At 37.7% G+C, this 21914-nt stretch overlaps 1 protein-coding gene across 18 annotated transcripts in view; it reads right to left on the bottom strand.

Annotated features, from left to right (window-relative positions):
* Positions 1-21914, bottom strand: part of Map2k5 (mitogen-activated protein kinase kinase 5) — a 246249-nt gene that overhangs the window by 144072 nt on the left and 80263 nt on the right. For all 18 annotated transcript variants that reach the window (XR_010050301.1, XR_010050302.1, XM_063257801.1 and 15 more), the window contains 3 exons: positions 18147-18186; positions 4408-4476; positions 4232-4313 (listed from right to left, as the gene is read on the bottom strand). Coding sequence is in view for 16 of the 18 variants with exons in the window: in XM_063257801.1 (XP_063113871.1) it covers positions 4232-4313; positions 4408-4476; positions 18147-18186 (191 nt within the window). In the remaining 2 variants the exon portion in view is untranslated. The remainder of the gene's footprint in view (positions 1-4231; positions 4314-4407; positions 4477-18146; positions 18187-21914) is intronic.

The raw sequence follows: 21914 nt of genomic DNA on the forward strand, positions 1-21914 counted from the left end.
GCATTTTATGGTATTTTTTATTTACTATGGGCTTACTGGGAAATAAGCTTATTATAAGTTGAGGAGTATCTATACAATTAAATGAAGGTGATATTAATCTTAACTAAATTGTTATAGGGTAAGATGTTAGTTATAATCCCTAGGGCAATCACTAAGAGTATAACTTAAAAACTATAGTAAACCAAGCCACCTAGGAACTTTTATTTTATGAATGTATGTATGTATATAAATGTTTTGAGACAGAGTTTTGCTCTTAGTACAGCCTGCCCTTAAACTCATGATGATCCTCTGGCTTCAACCAGCCTCCTGGGATTGTGGGACCTTCTGGGATTACAGGTATCACATGGAAATCTAAATGGGGCATTAGAAAATATTTAACAGAAAAGAAGGTAGAAATAGAGACAGGAACATAAAAGACATAAGATATAGTAAAATAGCAGATATAAATTTTACCTTGTCTGTAATTATATCAAGGGAAAATGATTTACACCTTCTGACTAAGTAAGATATTGGCAGAATAGACTCAGATGCAAAGGACTAAATAAACTGGATATAAATGACAGAAGATATAGCACACACACAATAATTAACAGGGAGTTAGAGCGACTATATTATTGTCAGAAAAAATAGTTCTTGCTCAGATACTATCACTAGGGCAAAAGAAAGACTTTAAATGATAAAAAGGTCAATTCATCATGAAACTATAACAATCATAAATTTAATGTATTACTAATTAATACAGTCAAATATGTTAAGTATAAATATATAAAGTAGAAAGAGACAACTCAAAAATGTTATCTGCAGACTTCACTATTCAACTTTCAAAAATGAATACAACTACACAAAGACTAATGAGAATAAAATACTTGAATAGCATTTTAAACCAATCAGATCCAGTAGGTATCTAAAAGACTCTCCACCTGCTCACAGCAGAACACATTCTTCTCAAGAACACACACAGCGTTCTTCATGACAGACCATGTGTTAGGGAATAAAACAAGTCTCAATAAATTTTAAAATAACTGCAGTCATGGCAAAGTATGTTTTTCAACCATAATGGAATATTAGAAATTAACAATAAATGAGCACTTGAAAAGTTTACAAATATGTGAAAATTACATGTCATGCTCCTAAAATAAAAAAACAGTGAAAAGGAAATCACTAGGAATGTCCTTTATGAGAAATCAGAGACACAATATAGTAAAACTTCTAGAATGCTCTTAAAGCTGCATTTCATGAACTATGCTGACCAAGAAGGAAAAAAGTTTCTTCACCTTACTAAAATCTGGAATGAAAATGAGAACATTGCTACCAGTTTTACAAAAAGTATTACAAGGGAAGAGTAGCAACAACTGTACATCAACAAATTAGATAATTTAGATGCAGCATTATCCTGACACAGAAAACAAGGACATACAAAAACACAAACCAATACGAATATGAACGCAAGTATTCTCAACAGCTGCAGAACAGATGCTTGGAACACACAAGGTCCTTGGTGGAAGCCCATGCAATGCACATACACACAGAGACACACAAATACCAGTAAACTGAACCCAGGAATATATACTAGCAGTGACTAGCACAAAAATAAAATGAAGAAAATAGTTCAATTTGCAGTATCACTTAGAAAATACTTAGGTGCAAGCTGGGCATGGTGGCACATGCTTATACTTCTTAAAGGATGTTATACAACAGTTAGTAGAAACAGGAAAAGACAGTCAACATTGTTAGTTCTTGGGAAATCTAAAAATAAAAATGTGATGCTCTTTTTTACAATAAGAAAAGGTACATAACAACAAGGGTTGACAAAGACAGAAAACAGAATCCTAAGTTGCTGGCATGAATACAGAATGGTATGGAATGGAACAGAACAGTTTGGTAATTTCTCCAAGAGTTAAACAGAGAGTGATCATATGACCTAGCAGTTCTACCTGAAGGTATAAACTCAAGAGAACTGATACAACATATGTTTGTACAACTTTTACATAAATGTATGTAGTAGTATTATTCATAATTGGAAATAAAGTCAAAATATTCCAAATGATCATCAAAACCTGAAAATAAACAAAACTGTTGTAGTCAAGATTGTAAGGAAAATCATTTAACACAGGACACATAATTTATGGAGTTATTTTATAATAGACACCCAAAGAGTTGAACATGAAAAGTACAAGAAATCTGTCTACACACTAAAGACCCCAAAATATTGTGCTGAGGCCCTGGACCCCATGGCAACAGAATACACTAAGTGCAACATCCTGCATGAGGCCAGCTGAAGACCTAGAGCTCAGGGCAACGTCTCATGCAAGTCTGTTTCACAGATCTGCACTGGGAAGGCCTAAAGGTCAGCAGTGGAAACCAGAATGTCTGTGCCAGAGAGATGAAGGACCTGTGCCAGCAGCTGAGGGTTCTGGCGTGGAGCCAGGAAGTGACACTCAAAATAAGGACTAGGGATCTTCCCAAAAGTACCACAACCATCCTCAGTGACAACAAGGTCCCGAGTTCCACTGACAATAAGAACAGCCGAGTTTGTATCAGGAAGCCAGAGTGACAAGCTTCTTCAGGAGACTGAATAGCACACATCTTCCCCTCCAGAGCCAGGAAACAATGCTCAAAGTAAGGACCAGAGCTTCCCTTGAAATGAATAGCAGCCATTCTAAGCGACAAGGTCCCGAGCTCTTTTGATGATGAGAACAGCCAAGCTCCTATCAGGAAAGAAGCTCGACAAGCTCCTCCAGGAGAACCCATGGCAACAGGAGAACACTACCACCAAGAGAACCAACAACACTATTTCTTCCTCCCTAGCTCTCCCTTTTATGTTGGCAATGATCCTCAGGTGGACCCTCCACACCAGCACCTCACTGATTCAGTTCAGCTGGCTGTCACAAGCTGACCACCAGTTGTCATCACAAAAACATGAGACCGCTATGCAATGGATATTAGTGATAAAGTGGGATGAAGTATAACATGATGATCTTTGAAAAGAATACACTAAGTACAAGAAGCCACACACAAGGGCCACATATTTATTGTACGATTAGGTTCATGTGACATGTCAGAATAGGTAAATACATAGAGGAAGAAAGGACATCAATAGTTTCCAGGGACTCAAGGGAAGGGTACTAATGAGGGATTCACAAGGTTTTCTTTCAGGAAATAGCAACAAATGTTTCAAAATTAGATACTGATAATGGTTGAACAACCTTAGGAATATACTAAAAACCACTAATTTGTATACATTAAAAGGGTGAATTTTATAGTATTTGAATTATATCTTAATAAAAAAATTTTAATGTAACTGAAGACTTCAAAGTAACAAAAAAGTTTAAAAGAGGTAACCTGTTTGCCTCTATGAATCTACTTTATCTAGGCAGTCTCCACATTTGTCATACTACCTATATTAAGATTTTAAATTCTTGACATCTACTAAAACTAATTTAGAATACATTACACACTTACTATAGTATCAAGGTACCCATACTGATTCATTAAAAGTCTGATAGGGCATGAACTGACTGTATTAGTAAGATACTGAGAAAACCCATGAAGAACTGTGTGCATGCGTGTACATGTGTGTACGTACAGATGTTTTCAGTAGATTAGATACAAAAACTGACTGAACACATAAAATTTAAAGACTGCTTAGATTTAAAGTGTGCAAATGATGATGATATCATTTCTCTGGCAGGATATCAAGAAATCTTATTCTGATGCAAGAATTCAAGAAAAAAGTACCAAAACAGAAATAAATAAAAAAGACTGGAGTCCAAAGAAAACAAAACACATCTTGGTTTTGGGTAAACAGCTGTGCTGAAAAACAATTTCTTATCTAGCAATTAAGAACTGATTTCTTTCCAAAAGACACAGGACATTGGGTTAATAGATTTCTTTAAAAGAAAATCTGTTTTGGCTATTGAAACACTAAAGAACAGAACATCTGTTTTGCAAGTAAAGACAGATTGCATAGACGACTCAAGTATCAAACCACTGATTAGACTAGCGTTTAATCTGTTCTACTTAAATTTTCAATAAAAGTAAATGAAGTTATATTCCTGAAATTAAAGTCTTGCTACAAATATTTAATGCCAGGAACCCCCAACATTAAGAGGATTTTAAGAGTATAAAGGAGGCAATTATTAGTATATTTTAATCATTTTATTCTATTTGATGTCAAATCCAGGTTTAAAAGCAAAATCCTTTTAAAAATACTGTCAAAAGGAACACTCACCATCCATGAATTCTGTACAAATGGAAATTCTGTTTTCTACAAAAAATGCCCCATAAAATCCTATGATATATGATGAATCACACTGTAACAAAAATAAGAAAAAAAGTAGTTAAAAACCTGCAAGGCAACATCACAGGCACGTTTTACAAGCACAAAAAGACCAGGAAAACAATTACCTTGTAAAGAATCTCCAATTCAGACATAATTTGCTTCTGAAGTTCCAGTGTAATATCTAATAGTATAACCTAAATATAGAAAGACATTAATGTTAAAACATTTATCCATCTTCAAATAAAACACAGTTCTAATCACTATGAAATGTAAAACCAAAACACGGTGTTTTGGTGATTCGCCCGGGCCCTCATCCCTCCCTGTCATACTGAGTAATACACCCAGCACCCACATCTGCCTGGACCTCTGTAGGGGGCAGACAATATGCAGTGATTGATGGGATCCAGGCAAAAGCCAGGTCGCAGAGGTCAGCATTAATGGCTTTAAAAGCCAGTTAAGTTATAACACTCTTAATTTACACCTGTATTCAGCTATATTGGTTACTTCAGAAGGGGAAGATACGAATGACCCTGGAACCATTAAAGAAGAATGGTCATGTGATTCAGACACTAGGTAATAAGCAGCCAGGATGGTAAGAACATTAAAATGGGGTTTTTGTTATGCAAGTGTAAGAGTTTTTAAAATATGCCCTCTTTTTATTTTTTCCCAAGTGGATAGTATTTCTTTGCTAATATTGCTACAGACTTTTGTAGCCCAAAGGGACCTCATTTCAACCTAACTTCCTCATTTTGGGGAGGAAGTCACTAAGGTTTCTTTTCAGGGAACCGCTGCGAGGCAGGGCTGGGTCCCTCTCTGACTCAGGTCCCTGCTCTTCCCAGCACTGGTTTTCCTTAGAGTATCAGCTACTGAGCTGGGCGGGTAAGGATACAGTTTAGCTTATTTCAAACACTTATTTGTTTTTTAAAAAAGTGGATCAACTGTTCAAAATTTACTAAATTCTTCAGTAAAACCAACTCAAGAGAAATTGTTTTTTACTTAAAAAACACACAGGAAATAAAACAGGTGGAAGACAAATTTTAAGAGTTGTGGCAGAATTTCTGACTCTAGACATTTCTAGGTAAAACTTAATATTCAAGATTACAAGTGCAGCATAATTGTACACCATACAACACCAATTTTCATTTTTTATTACAAATAAAGAATACTGGAAAAAACATAAATCAGGAATTGTACACTGCTGATAGAGCAAGGAAAGAAAAGGACAATTTGAAAACATACTTTTAGTACTGACATCCATTTGAGGAAAGGGAAGGGTAAAAAAAAGAGGCAGCACCAATTTCTATCAGGAGTTTTGCTTCAGGGTTATTTATAAAAGCTCTCAGTAAACCAGATTGTAAGTGTAATACAAAACTTCCAAGAAACATTTAAACACCTCTCTCGATCAATAGTCATTTGCCAACTATATTCACTTACATCTTTGTTTCTGTATAAAACTTAGCAACAAAATAAATCCATCCAGTTCTATGCCATAAAATACCACTATGTCAAATAGAGAGCGTCTGCTACCCTAAAAAACTCTGTTCAAAGAAACGAAGTTATTATTGACCTGAAGTAGTGCTTCTCAACTCTGACCTTACAATTAGTTACCTACAGCACTCTTAAAAAATGCAAGTGCAAAAGCCTTGTCCCAGAACAATGGGCTGGGCCACATTTTAGTATACATAAAGGCTCCCCTAAGGACTTTCTAACCAATAATAAGGTTAAGAACCATTTATTTAAGGTTTCATAAATGCCATTTATGCCGTGTTAAGAAATGAGACTATCAAGACCTACTAGATCTCTGGGCATGCAACCTAGAAATGACGAGATTCCACATGGTTAGCCAACACCTTGGAAAACCCAAAAAAACACGATCATAGCATTCTCTTAATTGGGTTGCTGTGGCCTAGAATAAAGCTAAAACTCTAGCATGCCCTTTAAGACATTCTCCCACATTCCGGCTCAACTCCTTACTCTAACTTCTTCTCTCACCTCGAATCCACACATGCACTGTGGGCTTTCCGCACTTCCACTCCACAGGCTCTGCATATAAAACCTGTTTGACCAGGCTGGGGATTTAGCTCAGTGGCATAAGCACTGGTGCATGGTGTTAGTTGGATCCCGGTACCGGTACTGATAAAAAACAAACAAACAAACCTGTCTGACCAGTTAGACCCAGCTTGAAGGCCTCACCATCTTGATGAAGCCAAGCCAAAGCCTTCCATCTTCCAGCTCAGTGCTGACCCGGTATATTTCTCCTAAAGATTCTCCTTACTGCCTACTACAGTAAGTAACTACAGCCTGGAGGATTCAGGGTAAGCCCCTGAAGGACAAGGACTGAGTCTTGCATATACTGGACTTCTGTGTCCCCAGCACCAATCACAAAGTTTTACTCACAGTAATGCCCACTAAGTGATGTGGAACTTAATTAAAGTACTGCATACAACCATAAACTCTTGCTAGACACAAAGGACATGAATTGTTTAATTTCCGCAACTACATTTGAAACAAAAGGCATTAATACTGTAACAAAAGTCTCGCACTGATCTAAAGTGGAACAAAGAATACTGTGTTTGTGGAGCTAATACATTGTACTCTAATTTATCCTCATCATTTTTGGTATTTGCTATACTCCAGAAAAGTGGAGATTTCATAATGACAGAAAAGTGAATAAAGTAATTTCTGGGACCTGAGAGGGAAAGTAAAATCTACTCAAAATAACTCCACTCAAATGCTATTTTCTGGGAGACTTGGCACTCTGGGTGGAAGGTTAATTCTCCTTCCCCTGGGCATTCTTGGGAGTGAGCTTTGCAGCTGCTAAAAATAAACAGGACCATTCTTTCTTGGAAGGCAACAGAGAAAAGCATAGCAAATGCTCATTTTCTTGTCCAAGTACAGGAGAGTACGAACTGCCTGAGTCTTTGTGGTTTATTTATTTCCTCCTCAGGAAGCACTAAATGCTTTAAACTGGCAAAAATCTGAATAGAAAGCATTTCCTGGAGAAACGGTTAAGTGAGAATCTGAAATACCTGAGTGCATTTCCCTTGCTCTCCACTACACCTCCAGGACAAATAAGGATGAGTTGTCAAGTTAAATACAAGCAGTCAAGTGACTGAATTATAATTTACTCTGTGCTCCATTTAAATTAGTGTGAGGCTATTAAAATATACAGTATAAATACGGCAATTCATCACAAGCTGTCATGGATGACTTCATTTATTTACTGGAGTGGCACACGCGCCACTAAAGGGAAGGAGAGCAAAATCACAGGTCAAATTAAGCCGCTATTCTGTTTTAATTCACTTATTTAATCTGTGGTGACATAATTGTCTTTTACAGTATGTACAACTCAGAAAGGAAATTTGGGAGGATTACAGTCAGTATACAAATGATTAATCAAATGGTCCATTTAAATGCTAGTTTAAAAGGAGCAGAAACCCCAAAGCAGTCCAAGAATGATAATCAGTCCATGCTACAAGAAATTTCTTTTTAGATAGATTTTTCCCAGTTAGAAAACAAACAATACTGGGAAATCTATTAAATCCTCCAAGCATTACTATTTGAAAGATTTTATAGAATACATTAATGGTAGAAAAAGGTTCTGCCTACATGATAGCTAAGAGTTTTTAAAATTTGTTTTCTGCTCTACTTATTTGCAATTGTCTTGCCCATCCACACCAAACAAACAAGCAAACAAACAGCTACTTAGAAACACGTTTCTAGAGTTACATGGGTCACTATCAGTCATCTTTAAAATGTGATTAGGCGTCATTTTCAAAATATTCTCTTTGAGGCAGAAAATTTTCTAAATTCTATGGTATAAAATAAACATTCAAAAACTTCATTTTTCCCAAAGATCAACTCCTTTTTAAAATACCTGAAATGATACTTCACTACTGAAGTCTAAAAAAATAAACAGTATAATAATACATTTTTATGTTTAAAAACCAAGAACACTTAAAAATTCATAAAAATTAGAGATCTGTTTAGTAGGAATAGAAAAGTAACAGATTTTCAAGGACTCTTATCTAATTGCTTCAAAGCCATTCACAATGTGGGTTCCACTGAGCACTTGGCCTGGGAAAATAGATTCCCCTCCTCATCCGATGCAGGCATCAGCACCTGCAGGTGATTCTGTGTGGACAAGGACTGTGATTTGTGGCTCTTTACAATCCTTCTGTGACACTAGGTAGTGAGTCTCACAGCTGGGGTCACTGAGAGGTTCAAGTGACATGCTTAAAGTCACACGGAAGTCAGGGGAGGGTCAGGAAATGATTAAATGTGCATCTAACTCGTAACCTTCCATTTCATCTTTTAATATGTATTTTAAAAAGCTAAGAAATATTCTGAATGACAGCAATGGCCCACACCAAAAACACTATAGGATATTTTGTTTGTGAGCTGAATCTGCTTTTGAGATGTTACTTCGGAAGATAAATGAATGAAATAAGGAACAAACAAAAGAAAAAATGCATTCATTCAGCCAGTCAATCAACAAATTATGTGCTAAACACTTACTTATTAAGTGTGGTGCTATGTAAGAGGCCCTGTATGTAAGGCTCTAAAGGAAGAAAATAAGATCTCTTCCTTGCTTACAAAGAGATTTCAATCTAATAGACTGTGTATATGAATCATCAAATGCAAATCAGGATGCGGTAACACCTTTTTAAGAGTCACATACAGAGAGCTCCAGAAAGGATAGATACAGGACGGCAGTTATCCAGAATTGTCCAAGGAAGAGCAGGCCCCAGAAGGGTGGCAAGGATTCAGGCAGCTGGAGACAAGGCTGCAGGTGTCTTAATGAGCTGGACTACACGAGTCAAAGCAGCACTTCAGCAGCTGAAGTGAGACAGCTCCAAGGTGCAGATAGGGCAACAAGTTCAAATTAAAGATCTGCACATAGGAGACAACGCCGTAGGAGCAGACTGACAGACCATGCAGGATCCCGAGTTCCACTGCCTAGAGAGTAACTTGATGATGGGAGTGGAGGTGGTGGTGTAACATGGAGCATTTGCAGAGGGGAAGAAATATGACCAGAATTGTGCTTTGGGGAGACAAATCCGAGGGCGGTGAGCAATGAAGGCATGCAGCTAAGAGCGCTTAGATCAAGATCACTTTGGTCTAAATCCGGGTCCCACTACTTCTTAGCTGTGGGACATTGGGCAAATTATTTAACTTTCCTATGACTCTGGTTTAACAGGCATCACTAATAGTAATCTCTTACTAGGGTTCTGTTAAACAGGGATCAATCCTGGTAACAAAAGCTTGTTGTATTAAATGAGGAAAACGTAAAGTACTTGATATAGTATAATTAGCAGTAAGTGGAATTCTATATACTGAAAGAAGAGTTCAGAAACTGGTTGACGAAAATGAGCACTTACAGATAAGAGCAAAGGCCTTCTAATGACGAGACAGAAAAAGGAAAAGGTGAAAAACAAACAAACCCACAAAACACAGAAAAGTCACCAGGCTCTCAGACATGACATGAGCCAGAGCAGCTTGAGAGACAAAAGACAGATGAGAGGAGCCCCATGGCCACCCAGCTTACTGACAGGCAGGAGGGAGCTTCCAGGTGAGGGCAGGGAGGGGAACCCAGGTGAATGCAGTCTCTCCTTCTGTTGAAAGGGCTGGACTGGATGTCTGGGCAGCCACAGCAGCTACTGGGGTCAGCACAGGGGATGATGGAGCCTGAGCAGCACATGGATGTTAATGTCAGGAACTACCTGAGGTCAGAGGACCAGGAATCACTCTCCAGTCCCACAATGGGCACGAAGAGTTTGTATTCCCATCAGGCAGTGGGGAAATGTGGTAATTCCCAAGACACTGAGAAAACTCTGCAGAAGAGAACTGCCGCAGTTCAATGGGAATGTCAGTTCCAGGGGAACCCCTGGAGCTGGTCTCCTCCAACAAGGCTTAAAAGCAAGTCTTAAGAGGATCAAATTACTTCAAAGTCACTAAATAGTATCTTAGAATAAAGTTCCAGCATATTTAAAGGGATGCAAAAATACCTAATATCTATGCTACATGACTGGCACAATAAAAATTTGTAAGGTATTAGAAAAGAAAATACAACTCAAAATGAGAAAACAGACTAGTCAAAATGGACCCAGACATAACAAACATGACATAAATTAATAAAAAAAGGCCATTGGTTTAGTTACTATATTACATTCATTCAAAATGGTAGGCAAAAGATTAAGCATGCAAGTAGACACAAAAGGTTTTTTTTTTTTAAAAAGGCATATTCAAAGTTGTATAGATAAAAAGGACAAAATCTAAATGAAAAATACAATGGACAATATTAAAAGATCACTGACCTTGAAGACACAGGAGAAGAAACTATCCAAAATGAACTATAGGGAAAAAAAGACTAAAACAGACAACATTACATCATTTACTGTGGGATAACTTCAAAAAGCCTAATAAAAACACAATTAAAGTTCCAAAGGTACAGAATTGATACTCAAAGAAATAATGGTGAAATTTTCCAAAATCTCATGAAAGCTGAAAACCTACAGATTTAAGAATATCAACAGATCTCAAATATAAGAATCACCAAAAATTCTAACAAAGCTCCTTGTGATCAAATTGCCAGTGATAAAGGAAAAAAATCTCAATTAAAAGTAGCCAAAGAAGCCAGTGCTAATATACAGAGGAACAAAAATTAGAAATAACAGTGAGCTTCTAGCTGGAAAGAATGAACAGAGTGAAGCCTTTAAAATCTAAAAGAAAAGGTTTCAATCTAGAATTCTGTATCTAGCGAAAATAAAAATACCTTCCAAAAGAAGAATCAGAAATACAATTTTCCTAACATACAAAGGCTGAAAGAACTCAATACCAAGAGATCTGAAGCACCAGAAACATAAAAGAAAGTCTCTCAGAAGGAAAGGAATAGCAGGTTAGAAATCGAAGTCACAGAAAAGACTGAAAAGTGTTAGAATTGGTAAATGCATGGATAAATTATATATTTTTCTTACTTTTAAATGTCTTTAAAAGGTAAATACCTAAAATACTGACAGTGACAGTGCATTTTGGGATTTATGACACAGAGGTAAAACATATATTAAAAACATGAAGACCAGGATGAGGGAAACAAGAAAAGGTAAGGTTCTTAGATTACAGATAGAAGTGGTGTAGTATATTTAAATAGTATATTTAAATAGGAAAAGTATGGTAACTTAAAAAGGGTTGCACTTTATTTAGAATATTAGTTTATCAAAAAGCAATGACTTACCTACCTCACAGGGTTGTTGTAAGGATTAAGATGTTTGTTAAAATCTTGACTACCTTGAATGTGCTAATAAACATATTTTTTCTACCTCTTTTTAAAAAAAAGTAGGCTATGAAGTCTAGAACACCCACTAAAAACAGGCACAGGGTAGCACTTACACAGACAGAAAAACTGAAAACATAAAGCAAAATGACAGATCTGAATCTAACTATATCAATAATTACATGAAATGTAAATGGCCCAAATTCCTCCATTCAACAGTGGAAATCATCAGACTAGATTACTAAGTAAGACTGAAGTATATGCTGGCTATGACAAATTCCCTTCAAAGAGAAAGACACTAAGTTGACAGTAAAAGACAACACTAGAATCTGGAATGGGAATAGTGATGTCAAACAATGTAGATTTCTTTTTTTTTTTTTTAATTTTATTTAAGGAGAAAAAGAAAAAAAGCAGAGAAAGGGTACAAGTTATACAGATTTACAGAAAAAAATAAACAGTAGGAAATCACTAGTTAATGGATTACATATTGTCATCTTAGAAATATTTGTTCAAGTTACAAAATTAAAGCTTATAAAGTGGACATTCCAACAGTGAGACTGTAAACAGTTCTGTTTAATGATCCAACAAAACTCAGTAATACCATTATGTATCTTACACACTTAAATATACATGCAGTTATATCATTTAGAGCACTTTCTTTTCCTCTCTTTTGTACAATGACAATTACTCATTTTGGGTTTTGTTGCTCCCACAGTTCTTATTACTTTTTTGGAAGAGAGTAGAACCAAATGTGACATAACAGAACAGAGTCAGTCAAATCAAAAGGGTGGACATAATAGATAATGTAAAAGCATAATACAAGGTGATCAACAATGGTTACCAGAATGCCTCTCGCTATCTCTAATAGAATTGCCTATATCATCAGTTATAATAAAATTGAACAAAACAGTAAAGAACAAAACCAGCAAAACCAAAACATTGGAGACATTATAGGTCTTCAAAAGTAGATAATAGTCAACCAAAATGGGCATCATAATGAATCCCACTATCTTCACAGCTGTTGCCTAAACTTTTGAACCTGGTACTATCAAGCACAACAGAATAGAGGGACATCAGTCAAAAAAGATGGTGATTTAAATCAAGATAATGGAGAGTCAAAGTGGGTTACTATAATATATCCTGCTATTTTAAAATTTATTTTTCCCTTAATTAAAAGGATAAATATAAAAAAATAAATGAAATGGAGATTGAGATAAAAGAGGGCATAACAGCATAACAGCGCAGATCGAAACATAACCATTTAAGCAAAATAGTGTTTCACCACAAGATAATCCCGACATAAAAGTAGTTACCATAGTGTCTCTTTCCTTGAAATCTTTGAGTATAACTTCGTATACTGTAGCATCAAATATATCAAAACAATGTAAAACCATTTAAGAGAATGACAGGATTACAGGGTATTTAGAATCAACTAACAGAAAATGAACAATGGTTTCTGTATAATCTCCTTGTCTATAAAAGTTTTTGCTTATACTATCATACATAAGAAAATCCAATAAGATACAACCTGTTTAGAACAATGGAGACAGAAGAACAAAAGCTTGATGAGACTTCAAAACAAGATGATACTAAATCAGTATTACCTATTAAGACATCATTTTCTCCAAAATAGCTGTTCCTACCATCCAATCTTCTCTGCCTCATTTCTGTTGAGCTCTTTTTCTGTCATTAGTTGTCAGTTTGTCTTCTTCATTTTGTTTTCTGCTTCATTCATTATGGCCTCTCTGCCACTATTTCTGGATCTTCGTATTTTTCTTTTTTAGAATATCCTGCAGTATTCTCTGTAGAGTTGAACTGGTGGTTGCATATTCCCCTAGTTCCTCTTTATCCTGGAAGCACACTGTTTTTCCATCAATTTCCAGGGATAGTTGTGCAGGATATATCAATCTTGGCTGGAGGTTATTATCTTTCAAAGCTTGCATTATTTCCCCCCCACGCTCTTCGTGATTTGATGGTTTGTGCCGAGAAATCTGTTGTAATTCTGATGGGTGTTTCCTTGTAAGTGATCTGCTTCTTGTCTCTGATGGCTTTTAATATTGTGTTCTTGTATTGGATTTCTGGAATTTTAATTATTATATGCCTGGGTGTAGCTCTGTTTGGGTTGTAGGTGGCTGAGGTCCTATATGCCTCATACTTCTGAGTATCTTTACCTTTTGCTAAATTAGGAAAATTCTCCTGGATTATTTCTGTGAGTAGCTTTTGTACTTCATTTGTTTGTGTCCCTACTTTTTCTTTCATGTTCTTAATTCTTATGTTATAGATCCTCTTATCATCTTCTAGTCTTTGTATCATTGTTGTTTGTTTCTTTGTTATTTTTAAGAAGTTTTTCATTTCATGCTCCCATATTACAAATCTGCCCTCCAGTTCAGATAATCTGTCCTTAGTTTCTTTCAAGCTGTTATGCCAGTTTTCGATAGAGTTTTTAGTTTCCTGGTAATCTCTTTGAACCTGCTTCACGTATTCTATATTTTCTCTATTTTCTCCATCAAACAATTCTCCCCTTTTTTTCTGTTCTTCCATTCCACCATGTGTTTTTTCTTGGGTGGTGCTTAGCATTTCTCTAACTATTCTGCTTATTTCTAGCTTCACATCATTAATAACTTCATTCCTGAACTCGTCTATGAGACTCTGGAGATAGCGCTTTATGTCTATTGGTGCAGTGTCCACTATTGCCTGTTTCTCAGGATTGGGGGCTGAGGGGCCTTTCTTGTTGCTCCCTCTTCCCATATTTTTTGTTCCTTATATATGCAAGCGTATATAGGAGGCCCAGCTTCCTTCCCTGTTGGCCACAGTCTGACTGAATTGCTTGTTAGGTGTTCCCGCCCACGCCAGTGCACCAGAGAGTTACGGACTAGGCAGCCTATGCGGGGCTTGCCCCTTCAGGTCACCTTCAGGCGCTGGGACCTGGGCTGTGCTAGCCTACTGCGTCTCAGCCAGCAGCGTCACGTAGGCTAGGCACTGCTCACCAGTCTCACTTGAGAGGGGGATATGTGACTAAAGTCACTATAGCGCCCTGTTCCGGCCAGTCTGCCCGATCCTAGAATGTCCTCTGTTGGAGCCTCCTAGATCGTGGAAGAGTCCCAGTTTCTCTCACTCACCGCAGGTCGATGCACGGCTCCCCACCCGTCCTGCTCTCAACTCCGTTCACCGATTCCCGTTCTCAGAGCTTTCGCGTGTCTGTCTCCCTGCCGAGCTGATTCAGACGCAGCCACGGCAGCAGGAAACCCAAATTGTGGTTTCCAATGGCGCGGGCTCCAGCTTCCACGCTGAGGCTTTATCTGTTCCTGTTATAGCACCAGGATTGCATTCCCAGTTGGTTTCTCTCAGCCCAATTCGTTCTTGGGTCAGCAGGGCATATCTCCTCTCTTGCTTAGGATTCCTCACTCCGCACCATTCCTGGACTCTAAGCTGGGTCTTTCAGAGAGCCTCCGTAGCTGCTGCTATCTGTCCGCCATGTTCTCCCGGAAACAACAATGTGGATTTCAAGGCAAAAAATATGACCATGGACAAAGAGGGTCACTTCATAATGACATATTTCATAATGACAAAAAGGCCAAGTGATCAAGAGGATATAAAACCCTGTGTCAGTGATGGTGCACCTTTTAGAGTTTTCAATGATAATGAACAGCCTGCTGTGGCACACGTGCCATAGGTTCCCCACCACTGCCCTCCACGCATCTACTCGTACATCTGCAACACATGAGAAGTAAAAACAGAACTGGAAGGAAAAAATAGACAAAGATATTGTTGAAGATTTCAGTGTGTCTCTTTTAATAAATGATAGAACACATACACTGAATACTTGATCACTACTATCAACTACCTTGATCTAACTGATGTTAATTAATCTAACATCCTCTTTGTTCTTTTTTTTTTTTTTTTTTTTTCCTGTCTTTTTGAGACAGGGTCTCGCTATGCAGTTCAGGCTGGCCTTAAGCTCACTTTGTAGCCCAGGCTGGCATCGAACTTGCAATGATACTCCTGCCTCTGCCTTCCAAGTGCTGGGATTATAAGCATGTGCCACCATGCCTGCCTCCTCTTCATTCTTTGGACCACACATTCTTTTCATGGATACAGAGAACATTTACCAAGATGGATCATATTTTGAGCCACAAAATAAGCCTCAATACATTTTAAATTCCAGATATACAAAGTATGTTCTTTAGCTACAATTAAATTACATTAGAAATTGGTAACAAAGATGTCTTCAAAGCCTCTAAAATAACAAACTTCTAAGAATTAATGAATAATGCTACCTGTTTTAAAGAAACAGTACATGGCTTTTTCTTAGATTATGACTATTATGCACACCCCATAGTTTTTGCCTTGGCCACCAGGAAACTCGGGGCTAAACAAAATGTTTAATCACAATCATCATACCTAGTCTTAACTCATTAGTTGATTCAGTTTGAGTATCAGGTAGATGGTACAGAATCTAGGGGTACAATACACCCTTGTTCCAAAGTGCAGCTTATTGGCCGGGTGCTCATGAAGACTATATCTGTAAAGCTCAAGTATTTTCATTTACTGAAAGTCTCTAATGATTATTTTGTAAAGCATGTTCTGTTTTAAAAATTGACTTTAATTGTTAACAGAAATAGCTGGTGATTCTTTGCCAGGTCTAATAGTGCACCGAATTTTAATAGCAGCCTATGTGAAGCATAATTAAAAACATATTAAAGTACAAAAATTTAGTAAGGCTAAATACTGACACTGTTTTGTTTTTGGATGATGATTTATAGCAGAGCTCCTCTCCTCAGAATATATAACCTAGATTTCACTATCTTTAAATATATCACCAGTAACAACCTAAGATTTTGGCCTCAAAGGAGCAAATAAATGAAAGGAAAATAATGCTCTAGTTAGTGGTGTTCTCTCAATGATCTCAGGAGCACAGGAAGGACAACCCAGGGCCACAGTGCCCAAGAAGGATGCACTTGGTGAACTCAGGGAAGCCTGGGACGGAGCTAGGCCCTCGAGCACCTCTGTTGAGAAGTCTCTGGTTTCTTCTGTAAAATGGAGGGTTACAATGGATGACCCTAACAGACGGCTCCAAGGTCTCTTGTGATTCTGCAGTTCTGTGAGCCTAGTTTGGATAGAGTGTCAAAGACAGTATCACAAGAGGGAGCTCTGCTGCACCTGCCTGCCACAAGCTGTGTGAGTTACTAAAGCTAAAATTCAATGATGCTGCATACACATTCTAGGTGCTGTACTCAGTGAGATATGGAAAAAGAACTCTGGGATGCTCTAACAGCCAGAGGAGCTGAGCCTTAGTTTTCATTTAACCTTAATACAAGGCCCAACCAATCATAATTTAATTGCTCTCATTCTTTTTTTTCTTTTTGTTGTCTTTTTGAGACAGGGTTTCACCATGCCATTAAGGCTGGCCTCAAACTCATAGTGATCCTCCTGTCTGTGCCTCCTGAATGCTTGAATTACAGCGGGGAGCCACCATACCTGGTCTTGCTCCCAATCTTAATAAGTTTAAGATAAACTGTACAAGTGCTGGCGGAAAGAGACCAATTTTTCACTATGGACAGCTATGAAGGCGTCTTGGAGATGGGTCTTGAAAGGGATAGGTGGAAAACTAAGGAATGAACAATGGTAAGAAGCTGTACAAGGGCAGTACAGTCTGATAGAAAACATGAGCTTTGGAGTTGGCAAAATTCATTTTGTCCCTGTAAAATTACCTCTTCATTTTACCAATTCTGTAACTGTAGGCAGTTCAGCTTTCTGAGTCTCAGTTTCCTCAAGTCTAAAATAGGTATAATTACTTTGTAGTTTTAAGGATTGAAATTATGAGGTGCAATACCTGGCATACAACAGTTACTCCAAAAATTAAAGCTTGCATTACTAAAGGCCTAGAGCCCAGAGATAAAGGAATGATAGGATGTAACAGACCAGTAAGGCAGACCTAGGGTTCTGTGGAGTTAGGGCATAAGGTTGCAAAGCGTTCGGTCTGAGGTGCAATTCAAAGCAGTCTGTGAGGGAAACCTGAGATTTAAAATGACAGGAAGATGCAGTGCCAACAGTGAGGGGCAGGGAGTAAATCCAAAGAGCCCTGTAGCACCGGGAACTTGGAAGTGTGCGGAGATGTGCATGGATTATGGACAGGATGGGAACCAGAGAGAGGATTCACAGGGAACTGCCTGGACCACCCCTGAATTATGTGCTGCTTGACTCCACCATGTAGAAGCAAGGCAGACATCTTGAGCTACATTGTGGGCACAGCGTCTAAGAGGACACAGCAATTTACAGGCTGGGGCAGATAAAGGAATTCACAGACTACTAAGGGGATGAGCTGCATGCGCAGAACCACAGTGATACCCAGGCTTCTTGGTTAGTGTAATTCTTCTTGATGAGAAGAGCTACCGACAGAATAACTACAATGAACAGAGCTTGTGATACTTAAAACACTCCTAGATGCCTGAATATTACAGCAGGGTTACAGCTTCCTCTCCCTACCAGCTGAACCCTATACCATTTCACCTGTTCTTTGACAACACCTGTGACTCAAGCTAATGGGAAAGGAAAGCATCAAAACTTTCACAAAGCGAGTCCACTACTTACCTTTACTGCTAGTATTTTCCCACTTGGGACATGATATGCCCTACAGGAAGAAAAAAACAGCAAAGTTACTTGAGATCACTGAACACTTTATGAAATGTTGAGGACATAAATGTCAATGTAAACATTTTTACAGCAATTGGAAACCTAGGTGGTATGATCAAAGAATATTAATCACATTGGTTTGTAATTTATACTTCTATAGAGCTTAGTGGCTTACAATGAGATTCCTTATACATTATTTTACAATAAAGCTCCCACGTAATACTGGTTATTAATTTTATCCTTTTACAGATGAGAACTCGGAGGCACAGAGAAGTTAAGCTGTTTGCCCAACCCATAAAGTGAATTGTGTCAGAACTGGGTATGGAATCGGACTTTCTGGCTTCGGATCCTCTGGGACTGTCATTGTGTATGTGATGGGAAAGTGGGGTCTCTACAGTTCTATTCTAAGCACCCTACAGAAGCATGTATAAAATGGGAGGTTTTATTTGTATTTCTCTCAATTACATACACAGATAAACTGTATTATTATATTTGATAAAAATAATCACAGAAGACATATAAGTAGCTATGGCTTGCAACATAATCTTGCATTATAACTAAGAAATCATATTTATCAGGTTCAAACATGGAATTCATCTTTCTTCAAATAGAAAGATAGGCCCAAAGTCACAGATTCAGCAAATAACTATAACTTAAACCAAGAAATATGAATAAGAGGTGAGGATGCAGTTCAGGGGTAGATTCTTGCCTGGCAAGTATGAGGTACTGGGTTCAAGCCCCAGCACTATAAAAAAAAATAAAAAAGAGAAAAGAATCAACTATGAATACACTCATCTATGAAAAGCAGTAAGAAAGTAAGGTTTGTTGAAATGAAAATCTTAAGTTTTTCATCACGAGCTACTGTGTTTAAATGAAATGCAGCCTTTTATCTGTACGCTGCAGAGACTACATATTCTGACTCTTATCGAGGAACAAACAGACTTGTATAAAAACTTCAAAATAAACCACATAACACTGCCATTGCAAGCACATACAAGTATAAAGAAGCAAATGAGTTTGGAAGAACTAAAATTTGCTCTGTTGAGGATTTCCTGTATTAGCCCAGATCAGGATGGTCTTCCTTTCACCTGGCAGTGTGAAGTGGGGCACAGCCAGGGAGGGATGGAAAACTCAGCACCTCACGAGTTCCTCCTCCTCATCTGCCTGCTGGCAAAACACATTTACCAGAACCCCAGAGAGCCCATTTCTTAAAACACAACTACTTACACATTCCACTATTACCACTATTATCAAAGCATCATTTTGTGGTTCTGGCAAAACTATCTGGTTTGTTTTGTCAAATGTTTTGATAGCTCTCCAAGTTTAATTCATATGATAAATGTTCACTTGTTTTAAGAAAATGAGTCAATAATTTTTAGCAAATGTACAGAGCTGAGCAAATGCCAACAAATGTTTTGAGAGTGACTGACTTACGGAAATAGGAAGAGCCTACAGGCAAGACTAGGAAACACATGTATTTTTTTTTTTTTTTTTTTTTTTTGTCTTTTGATCGGTACCAGGGATTGAACTCAGGACTGCCTGCTTGTAAGGCAGGCGCTTATGCCGCTGAGCTAAATCCCCAGCCCCAACACACGTGTTTTTGCTTGTATTTATCCACATACGCTATAAGAATTTACTCATTCTGCTTTTCCTACTTAATTGGACAAAGTTTAAGCAAATTATGGAAAATAAACTTAGCTTTTATTATATCAGTCAATTATAAAGAAGTGCAGATACAGGTGACTTAAAGGGAAAAGCAAGAATATAAAAACCACTACTAAAGAATTCTTTTTTCTGTGAAAGTATCTAAACAGTTTCTTTAAATAACAATCTCTTTTATATATCTTTTACAAACTTTAGTCAATTAAATATATACTTTGAATACACTAATATACTTATTTCAGAGCAAATTACTTTACTATCTATGCTAACACAATGCAAATCTACATTTTACAATGCAAAACATTTTAGCTCATGATATATCTAAACATATGTAATAAGTGGATATATAAAAATTTATGTCATATTTTTCTCAATGGCTGACAGAGGACTTGCTGGACTATACAATTTGAAACGTGATTTGAAGAACTTAGTAACTTTATTCCATGTTAATACAGGTAATACGTAAGATTTAATAACAATGTATTATTTTTCCTTGCATATCACAGATTATTCCAATTTCAACTTTTTAAAAAAATACTGTGCATTAGAATCAATAACCAAGGATTGAAATAAGAAGACAAATAGTTTAATGCCTACAAAAGGGTTTGGAAATTATAAAAAGAGCAATGCTATAACATCTGGACTACTGAGACCCAGCTGCAGAGATAAGGAGATGATTAGCAGTCTAATATATATGCTATACTGGACAGTTTGGCAACTTAATTAGCTTGTTAAGAAAACTGATCTCTTTTCCAAAAGAAAGGTCTCCTATTTCCAACTGAATGAAAAGGGGAGGCTTGATGATTTAATTATGACGCACGCTAATTCATCCGTGGAAGTTTGGGTTCGATTTCGAGCAATAAAGATGCCATGTGGCTTGGTTTACAGTGCAATGACAGTACCAATTTAACATTTAATCATCAAGGAGAAGTAGATGACAAAGGCAATGCCAGACACGAGTTGAGTGTGTCCCTTCGCTTTGCAAACAGCATTCTACCTGGAGAAAGGAATTTTTTACTTTCAGCAGAGACTGGAACAGTGAGTCTCAACTGGATACTGCATCTCAATGGTCTCGACCTTCCTCAACAAATTAACTGGAGAGTGATTAATGAAGTTTGAATGCAGGCTCTGGTTACACCGAAAGAGAACTATACACCTCCGCAATGTTTTAATTAACAGCTAACACTTCAAATTAGTTTGTTGTTGCTACAGTAATTACCTGTGCCAAAGAATGCATAGAGGAGGCATTCTTATGAGATATTTTAGTGCTTCATCCTGAGTGTTCTATTTTGTTTGTGGCCAGCACAGGCCTTCTGGGAACTGCCCCAGCCTTTAAAATTGAACACACAAGGATGTACAGTTTAGGATGGCAAAAGCTAGTAGCCTGGTATGAGTTTTTGAATATATATAAAATAACAACAAGACCAGCACCAGGGAACAACCACTATCCACACTTTTTGCGGGAAGACGCTTCCGGAAGGAGGACGGCCGGGTCAAAGGACCTCAGTGGAAACGTGCACAGAGTGAAAGAAGCACGAGGCTGAGCAGAGGGGTGAGTCAGAGGTGGTGGGCAGGCAGACTTGCACAGGACCACGCAGGCCAGAGAGAGGACTCTGGCTTTTACTCCAAATGACCTAAGTGGAAGAAGAAAGCTAATGCTTTTGGAAGATGACTTTGACTGCTGGGTGGAGAAACCGTGTTGCAGGAAAACAAGGACAAAAACTGGGAGACTAGTTGGGAAACTGTTGTAATAATCCCAGTGAGAGGAGACAGTGGCTTGGAACAGGCTGGCAGAAAAAAAGACAGATAAGAAGTTATCTTTAAATATCTAAATTTAGGGATCAGAAGATGAGAAGCAGAGTAAAGGAGATGAGGAGGCAGAGACAGCAGGCTGGCAACAGACCCCAAAAGTCATGAGTACAGACGTTCTATTTCCCCTACCACCAAGTGGAGTAACTTACACACTGTGAGAATTCCAAAAATCATTTGACTGATTTCAAAAGCTGTGCCTGGGGACTATTGCTAGTGATTCTAATACTTGCTGTCTGAAATCTTAAGGACAAG

This window comes from Cavia porcellus, unplaced genomic scaffold, assembly GCF_034190915.1.
Source record: "Cavia porcellus strain 051 isolate PalLab524CR breed Dunkin Hartley unplaced genomic scaffold, mCavPor4.1 scaffold_10, whole genome shotgun sequence".
NCBI classification, from domain to species: domain Eukaryota; kingdom Metazoa; phylum Chordata; class Mammalia; order Rodentia; family Caviidae; genus Cavia; species Cavia porcellus.